This window comes from Equus asinus, chromosome 2, assembly GCF_041296235.1.
Source record: "Equus asinus isolate D_3611 breed Donkey chromosome 2, EquAss-T2T_v2, whole genome shotgun sequence".
Classification (NCBI taxonomy): Eukaryota; Metazoa; Chordata; class Mammalia; order Perissodactyla; family Equidae; genus Equus; species Equus asinus.
The window spans coordinates 88,941,753-88,951,646 of NC_091791.1; the positions used below are offsets into that span (position 1 = coordinate 88,941,753).

General features: G+C 40.4%; 1 protein-coding gene across 1 annotated transcript in view; it reads left to right on the forward strand.

The window, feature by feature from the left end:
* FRMPD2 (FERM and PDZ domain containing 2) overlaps positions 1-8,589 on the forward strand; it is a 119,224-nt gene extending 110,635 nt beyond the window's left edge. The window contains exon 30 of the mRNA XM_070493502.1: positions 2,327-8,589. Within this exon, the coding sequence (XP_070349603.1) occupies positions 2,327-2,382 (56 nt within the window). The 3' untranslated portion in view covers positions 2,383-8,589. The remainder of the gene's footprint in view (positions 1-2,326) is intronic.
* Positions 8,590-9,894: the final 1,305 nt, after the last annotated feature.

Genomic DNA, 9,894 nt, shown 5'->3' on the forward strand with positions numbered 1-9,894 from the left:
CGTGTCTCAGCTACGTTTCCCCACAAATAATTGAACTGGATTCTTAGAGGAGAGTGGCAGGTGAGCTGATGAGGTGGGTGGATATTTTAAATTCAAATATAAAAAAAACGGGCTGGTTCTTATCTGAAATAGGAAGCAACAAGTTACTAGAGGGGATGACATGGAAGCTTTGGGGACCGTGCGAGTCGTTTCAGGGGAAGTCGGACACGCTGACAGCTTTGGGAAAGATGCATTATGGATTCGCAAAAGTGTGGAGCAAGCAGGCAGCGGCTTATATGTGGAGGGCGATCTTCCCAGAGGGGGCTCCTCAGGGCTGGGGAGCTAAGAGAAGATAGGCTCAGCAATGCTTCAGGGACCCACAGGGAAGCAACTAAGGACCATGAGTGTCAGTCCTTATGAAATGTCCCAGGAGATCTGCAGTGTCGCGGAGTGGGGCTGCAGAGAACAGAGTAATGAAACAAGGTTTTACAGTAGGAGGGGCTCAGGCTCCAAGCCTGCCTCTGCCACTTACTAGCTGGGTGACCTGCAGCAAATAGCTTTTCAACCGTCTGACTCAGCTAACTGACTGCCAAATGGCAGTGATGAAACCCACCCATGCTGTTATCGCAAGAATTAGAGGACAATGTGTGTCGAGTGTTTAGCAGACTGCCTGGCACATAGTAAGGACTCAAGAGGCGTTAGCTATTTTTATCATAAATCATAAAGGAAGAAATGACTTCAGTGAGATGATGCAGCCTTTTTAAAGCATTTAATCCTGTTGGGTTTTTCCATGTAGACAAAGGAGCTGAGCAACTTTGTCAGACCTGGGCTCTAACATGAGGGGTGGGTGGGGTGGGGGGAACTACTGGTTTATGGCAAGAGTGTCGGGTCTGGGGTGGACCGAATGGCCCTCAGCTATGGAGGATGGCTTCGGATGCAGTTAGACAGAGACCTGTCACAGTCGCTTATCCTCCCTGATGGTAGAAGGCGGGTGGCAGGTGTGAGCACTCAGGAGGGAGTTCTTAGCCTGGCTCCACGGAGCAGCCCGCAGCTGTGCTTCGAGGCATCGTGGACCTCCACACCTAGAGCGTTGACTTGCATGCTTCTTTTGGAAAAAGCAGCTCTTGACATTCTTTAAATTCTCTGAGAGTTCCACAAGCCCCCCCAAAGCTAAGGATCTCTGTTGTGTATTTGCCCTCTTTCATCCTGGGAGCGGGGAGAAGTCTCGGAGGGTATGCAGAGGACTTTGCTTATGGATGGAGTGGTGCATCCTTTAAATCTATATAACAAATTATTTTATTTGGTCATTTTAAACATTAAGACAGTAATAGTATGCAAGTAGTTTCTATAAATGATTTAATTTAATCCTCACATCAACTTTGAATGGTATTCTTATTCCTCTTTTAGAGGGTTTTTTAAATTTGTCCAAGATCATACAGCTAGGAGGGGCGGATTCACACGGCATCTGTCTGATTCTACTTTTGGTGCATTTTTACATTTCCCCTACAGTGTGTCTTTCCACATGGACTTGTGTAACATACAGGTCCTTCCATCACATGTCATGAGTCCTACATTTTTCCCCTCACAAAATATTTCTCTCTAATGAGGCTAAAACAACTCTCACTGTCCACTGAGATTAAGAAGGCCATCCAACTGGTCTGTTTAGGGACGGCTGCTGGCCAAGTGGTGAGGTGACCCAATAAAAGCCATTTATTGTTTTAGGTGGACACATTCTCCAGAGGCAGAACCCAAGGGTTTCTGCACGGATGTCCTTTAGACTGTGATCACGTGGGAGCGCCTTTAGATGCCCCTGGTCCAGAGAATGCACCCACAGGCTCTGCCTCCAGGAAAAAAGCCTGTGGGTCCCTGAAAAGGTGACCTGGGATGGAGGGTCTGGCCCACTTGTTAAGAACTAACTTCAAAAAGATCATGCCTGTCACTTCTGAGACTCATTTTGAACAGTAGCCATGACCTCTCTTCAGTTCTGGGGTGTATGTCAGTAAAGCTTGTGTGGGTGTGTGCGTACCCTTGCACTCACGGCTGGGGGGTGAGGGGCTTCCTCTGGTGAAGGAATTTGAGAACCAACCTCCTACATCAGGGTAAACCAGACAGAGTGGGGTCTCGCTGCTGCACTGGGGCACAATTTCTGGGACAGATGCACTGTTCCAGTTTGCGCTTTTTAGATCTCCGTTTGTTGAAGGAGTTTCCATGGTTTTCAAAGTGCCCCCCAGATCCCTCGAAGGAATCTGCTGAGGGACTTGGCTCAAAGGCTATGGGAGTAATGTGTTTTGACATCTTTTTGTGATCTTCTTATGCAACTCCATTTGACTATACATTCTTTTAAAAGGATTTTCCTTTAGGACTCAACAAGCTGATTGTAAAGATTATATTAAGGAAAAATAAGATGGAAACAGCTAAAAAAAAGGAAGAGTGAAGTGGTAGATCCACCATTGCCAGATCTTAGGACACATAGCCACCGCCATGACAAAAAACTACAACCTTGTGGGATCAGCAAATGTGCAAAGGAAATAGACCGGATGGACCACAGTGTGAGCCAAGGAACCCACTCGGCGCTGTTTAATGGGGGTCACATGGCAGTGAGTGTCTCAACATGGGGGAGAGGGGACAACTTCATAGCCAGAGCTGGGGTAGTTGGAAAAGATGATATAGAGTCAAAGCTCACTTCACTTACTAAACTCACACACAGATTGATTAAATACAAAAAAAAAACACATCCGAGAAAAGCTGGTAAAAAAGAGATTCTAGTTTTATCATATCTATAGAGGAAAAATAAGCTTCCTCTGGCTCATAGCAATAGATAAAAAGCACAGCAAAGAAGAATTACGAAGTTGACAATATTGAAAAAGTTAAAACTTCCGTACAATAACAAAATTAATGTAAAAAGAGGAGCAATGGTTTGGGAAAAATGTATATAATTGTGAGTAAAGTTTAATATCTATAATATTTAGAAAGCCCATTGTAATTTATAATAGATTAATAAAGGATTTCAGTAGACATTGTGTACAATAAAAATACAAATGGTGGACAAAAACTTCATCAAATCAAAATAACGTCAATGTACTAATTTGTGTTCACCAGATTTGCAAAATTTTGAAAAATACTATCCAACTTTGGCAAAATTTTGTTGAAGTTAGTATACACAGAAATATCAAAAGCCACAAAAATGCTTATGCCCAATGACCTAACAATGCTATTCCTGAGAATTTATCCCAAAGAAAGAATTCAGAGTAAGAAAAAAATTTGTATATTTTAAGATGTTCATTGCAGTGTTCTTGATAAAAACAATAAATTGAAAATGGCTAAAAACACCTTAGAATATGGTAATATTAAAGACAATTATGTCAACATGGTGAAAAAATTAATAGAGTAGAATAGAAATAGTAATAAAATAAATATGGTAATATTAAAGACAGCATGGTGTGAAAAAAAGACAATTATGATGCAGTAGCGTAATGGAATATTATTCAGACAAGAAAACAATAAAATAAATACAAAAAAATCACAACTTAGAAAAGTGTTTGATATAATAGCTCAAAGTTGTACACTGATCACAGCAACAGAACAGTGTGTGTGCACAGAGATGTGCAATGAATACAGGGGGATGCTCAGCAGTGGAATAGAAATCACCTAGGGTTTGGTGATAGGATTAGGAGAATAGACTTTATTTTGTTAAAAATTCTTTATAAATTTGTTACTTAAATAATGAATTTTATATTGAAAATAAAGAGACTGAAACAGCAAAAAAAAAAAAAAGTAAGAAAGAAAGAAAGCAACAATAAAGAAAGGAAAACAAAGGCAAAGCTTTCAAGAAGCCTGTGCTCTAAAACCTACTTTGTGAGCTCTTCTCTGTGTGCTTGTATTTCTAATTTCCTGGTCTCTTTACGCTAGAAAAGTCTTACAGGTCATTTGGCTTGTTCTGCTGGTAATGAAAAAGAAGTTTTCAGGCATCTAGCCGTCTTGTTCCAAATGCTGTCAGGGCTGGAGCCAGCTCCCCTGGCGTGCCCTTACACCATTTCCTGGGCCTCAAGGTTAGGGAATTAATCACGTAGGCAATGAAGTGAATAAAGAACAGTGTTTACAATTCCGGAACTGCTTGCCCTCTGCTGAACTCTGGTTGCTTATTTGCTCTTTGGCAGAAAAATGGGTGGCTGCAGGTTCAAAATGAATCTAGTCCTCCTCCTTATAGGAGAGGACCCCCACCCTCCTCCAGGCTTGCTTACTCATTTTGAGCCATATGTCATCTGGAGCATGTTAATTTGTCTTAGATGGCCTTGATTGCAGCTGCCACTTGCTTTGTTCCAGGGCAAATATCAGAAAGAACTGTGCAGTCCTCAGGGACTCGGCTCATCGCCTGCAAACTGCTTCCGTGTCTGGCTTCCACATCGTACATTCTCAAATCTGGCTGTACCTGAGAATCAGCTATGGAGGGTGTTAAAAATACAGTTTCCTTGACATCACCCTTGGAGGCCCTGAATCAGCAGGGCTGGGGGGAAGCCCAGAAATCTGTGCTTTTACCAAACTCAGCAGAGAATTATACGTGAGGCCAGATTTGAGAATAACTGATCCAGACTCTTCAAGACTTTGCTTGGCCTTCCTGTCTTCCCTCTCTGCCATAAATATTTACAAAGCTCCTACTATGTGCCAGCACACTATTTTTTTGTATGGGGTTGCTCAAACACAATCATGTTCACCACTAAATTGTAGAGCAAAAGTGGGCTCCCCAACTCAATGAAGTAAAGATGTCAGTTCTCCCCAAATTAATTTACTATTCTAATGCAATTAGAATAATTGGTCTAATAACAATTAGGTCTAATGCAATTCCCATCAGATTCCCAGCGAGATCTTTTGTAGACATAGACAAGATTATTCTAAAATTCAGTTTATAATTTTTATTTAATATTTAAATATAATTTACCTTATATAAATAAAAATATTCCTGAAATTTACAGGAAAATGCACAAGCCCTAGAATAGCTAAAAAATCTTGAAAACTAGAATAAAGTGTGAGGAATCACTGTACCTAATATTAAATCTTACTATGTAGCTACTGTAATGAAGACCGGGTAACATGGCAGAGGGATAGACACACAGATCAATGAAGTAGAATAAAGAACCCAGAACAAGACCCACACAGATATTCCCTACTGATCTTTTGACAAGGTGCAGAAAAAATTTTATGGAGAAAGAACAGCCTTTTAACAAATGGTCTGGCACAGCTGGACATCCGTAGGCAAAAAAAAAATGAAAATGGACCTAAACTTCACACCCTTTACAAAAATGAACTCAAAATGGATCGTGGAGTTGAATGCAAATGTAAAATTGCAAGACTTGTAGGAAAAAAAAGGAAAGAAAATCTTTGGAATCTAGGGCTAAGAAAAGAGCCTTAGACTTGACAGCAAAAACATAATCCATAAAAGTGAAAATTGATACATTGGTCTTTTGGTCTGTGAAAGATGCTATTAAGAGGATGGAAAGACAGACCTCAAACTGAGAGAAAGTTTTTGTAAACTACATGCCCTACGAAGGAGTAATATCTAGATATATAAAGAACTCTTAAAACTCAACAGTAGGAAACCTAAAATCCAATTAGAAAGCAGGCAAAAGACACGAACAGACATTTCATGGAGGATGATACACAGATGCCAAGTAAGCACATGAAAAGAGGTTCAATTTTGTTAGTTTTAGGGAAATGCAAACTCAAACCACAATAAGCTATCTCTACACATGTATCAGAATGGTAAAATAAAAAACAGTGACAAGAGCAAATGCAGGTGAGGATGTGGATGAAGTGGACCACTCAAACATTGCTGGCAGGAAGGTAAAATGGCACAGTCACTCTGGAAAAACAAGTTTGGCAGTTTCTTATGAAAAAGTAAATGTGCAATTACCACAGGACTCAGCAGTTGCATAGCAGGCATTCATCTCAGAGAAATGGGAACATGTTCACACAAAAACCTGTACTTGAATGTTCATCGCAGCTTTACTTGTAATAGCCAAAAACCGGAAACAGTCCAGGTGCCCTTCAACAAGGTAACTGTGGTGTGTCCATATCTAGAGGAGTGAACCTTTAATACCCCTGTGGGTGGATCTCTAGAGAGTTATGCTGAGAAAAAGTCAGTCACATAAGTGTGAACAGTATGGTTCCATTTATACAACATTCTTTTTTTTTTTTTTTTCAGTGGAGGAAAGGATAGTCCTTTCAACAAATTATGATGGAACAACTAGATATCCATAGAGGGGGAAAATGAATTTCAGTGCTTCCTCATACCATATATAAAAATGAACTCAAATGGATCACAAACACAAATGTAAAAACTAAAATATAATACTTCTAGAAGAAAAGAAAATATCTTCATGACTGTGACAAATACAAAGATTTCTTACACAGGATACTGCCTAGATTTTAAAATTCAAAGGGCTTTGGAGTCGGGTAGACTCGAGTTCTGGCACTGATAATATTTAAGCCTTTAGTCTACTTATTTTATTACACTAAATTCAAGTTTCCTCTTCAGTAAGGCTTTTCATAAGGATTAAATGAAATACCGCACAGTCATGCACTGTGTAACATTTCAGTCAATTACAGACTGAATATACGATGGTGGTCCCATAAGATTACTACCATATAGCCAAGGTGTGTAGTAGGCTATCCCATCTAGGTTTGTGTAAGCGCACTCTATGATTTTTGCACAATGTTGAGATCGCCTAATGATGCATTTCTCAGAATATGTCCCCATCGTTATATACATGACTGTATATAAAGTATTTATCACCTTGCTTATTGCATAGTATACCCACAAAATTATAGCTATTAATATAAACAAAAGTGGCTGTCACATTCATGGACTTCTGTAAGATTTGCCTAGATTCTAGCCCGATTCTGCAATTTTCAAGCATCTCAAGTGAATAACAGACAGGTAGAACATTGAAGCTGAGGCTTGCATTTTCTTAAGCTGGAGTTCCTAAAGTTCTGGTCATTAAAAAATGTGATACATTGAATGTTATTAAAACAAAAATTTCTGCTTTTTGAAAATCACCTTTAATAAAATGAAAAAGCAAACCACAGACTGGGAGAAAATATTCACAATACATATATCTGATAAAGAACTTATATCTCAAATGCTTATCATTCAATAAGAAGAAGACAAACAACCCAATTTAAAAATGGACAAATTATTTGAACAGACACTTCTCAAAAGATCTACAAATGGCCAATAAACACATGACAGTACACGCAAGATCACTGGTTATTAGAGCCTTGCAAATTAAAACACAATGCAGTACTACTACACAGCTACTAGAAGGGCTAACATTCCAAAAGGTGGGCATACCAAGTGTTTGCAAGGATTTTGAGCAGCCAAGACTCTCATACATGGTGGGAATATAAAATGGCACACCCACTTTGGACAACAATTCGGTAGTTTCTTATAAAGTTAAACATACACTTAGCATATAATCTAGCAATTCTACATCTAGGTATTTGCCCAAGAGAAATGAAACATATATGCATACAAAGAGTTAAATATGAGTGTTAATAACAACTCTATTCATAATGGGCAAAAATTGGAAATAGAATCTATCAGCAGGTAAATGTATAAACAAATTTTAGTAAAATTGGAACTACATCGGAATTACTCAGTAATAATAAGGAAGGAGCTACTTATGCACATCAATCTAAGAGGCGTTTCAAAACTTTAATTTTTTAGTTAAAAATCTAGACACAAAAGAGTGCATGCTATATGATTTCATTTATATGAAATTTCAAAACAGGAGAAATTCATACATAGTGACAGCTGAATAACATTTGCCTTTGATGGAGGGTGGAGAGAGAATGACAGCAAAGGGACATAGGTGAATGTTTCGGGGTGATGAAAATTTTCTTTATTTTGATTGGGTTACTAGTTGCACGGGTACCCCTTTGTCAAAACTTACCTAACAATACACTTAAGTGAATGTATTTTATTACATGTAAATCATATATCAATAAAATTGATTTAAACTGTAAAAACCCAAACTATATAGTATATGTTTCTTTGATCATAAAACTAATTTCCAATTGATACTCCCTCCCCATTGGCTATGAAAGAAGGAGATACCTAATAGACTTGTGTTGCTCACATATTGGTGACTTGTCTGAAATGCTAAAGGGGAAATCAAAGGAAGTCAAAGTGACAAAGGTATAGAAATGGAGAATAGGTTCATGGTTACTGTAGGTTTAAGGAGCGAGCAGGGTAGCGGGGGGGGGGGGGCAGGTGGGACGGAAGTGGGTGTGGTTATAAAAGGGCGTCAGGAGGGATCCTGATGGTGATGGAGCTGTTCTGTATCTTGACTGTGGTGGTTAATACATGAATACCCATGTGATAAAATTGTGTAGAACTTAATACACACACACGAGTACAAGTAAAACAGAAAATCTGCACAAGAGGCTGGGATTGCATCAATGTCAGTATCCCAGTTGTGGTATTGTACTAGTTTTGTAAGATGTTACATTGGGAGAAACTGGGTAAAGGGGACAGGGAGTCATCTGTATTATTTCTTATAACTGCATGTGAATCTATAATTATCTCAAAATAAAAAGTTTATTTAAAAAAAATGGTCCTCCGTACTCTGCTTCCACCATCATGGCTGCTCCACACATTGGCAGGGCGGGGTCTACAGAAAGGGACCCAACCATTGACCGAGAGTGAGCGTGCTCAGCCTCCGCTGCCCACTGTGTCTGAACGGCAGCCCATCTACATAGTCACTGCCACGACCGTGGCACTTGTAGTATTTTTTCATAAATTACAGCTCTGTCCTTCAGCTACACAGGTCTCTGCTGCAGAATGAAGAACTCAGCTTCAGAGTCCATCATGGAGAAAACGAGAAGACTACTGGAACAGCTCTACATGCTTCTGCCCTGTTTTCAGTTTGACACCCATTCACCGAGCACTTACTGCACAGCAGGCTCTGGGTGGGGCTCAGGGGATAGGATGGGTGTGGATGGTGATTGCCCCCAGCAGCCTGCAACCTGTGAAGGAGGAAAACTGCAAACACATCGCTATACTCAATGGGAAGAATGCTGTAATGATGGTATAGAGGTAAGTGGTGTAGAGAAAATAGGGGTTTTTCCCAGGAGGAAACATTAATCCTGCCTGAGGGGAGGGATGGGGATGGGGTATCAAGGCCTTCCTCTCAGAGGAGTCGTGTAAGCACTGAGGGGCACGGGGAGGAGGCAACGAAGACGGCCCCGTGTGACAGAGTGAGCAGGCGGCAGAGAGGCAGGAAGGAGCCAAGAGATGGGATGGGCACAGAGTGTGAACTAAACTTGGCTTTTCAGCAGGTATTTGTTGTAATCAGAACTCTCATCAGAAAGATTAGTCTGGTCTAGGGGCTGGGAGAGCCAAGAAGTAATCAGGTCACCTTGGAGACCACAGCCGATTCCCAGATCAGAAGGAATGGTGGGCCCATCGACTGAAATGGGGACTATCGAGGAGTATCACATTTGATGATCACTTTGGTTTTGTATATTTTGAATTTGAGACATCTCTGGATATGAGGTACTCCAGAGGGATATTTTCAGTAAGGCAGGGTCATCTTGAATTCCGTTGCAAGGGGTACAGTTACGGGGACTCAAAATAATGCTAAGGTGTGACTCTCTATATGAGAGATTCTGCAAAACGGACCCTAAAGACAGCTATGCTATGAAACTCTTAACACATAAAGGGAGCAGCAGGTGGGGGGCAGTTTAAAGGTAAGTGTAAATGGACACATCTCATGGGTGTGGATGGATGAGGGAAGGAGAGAGAAGGATGTGGTGTCTCCTCTGTCCTTCTTCATCAGACTCCTCATTGATTGACAGACACGCCCTACCACCACGCCCCATCTCTTTGATAAGAAATTACTGAGATCAGCAGTCAAA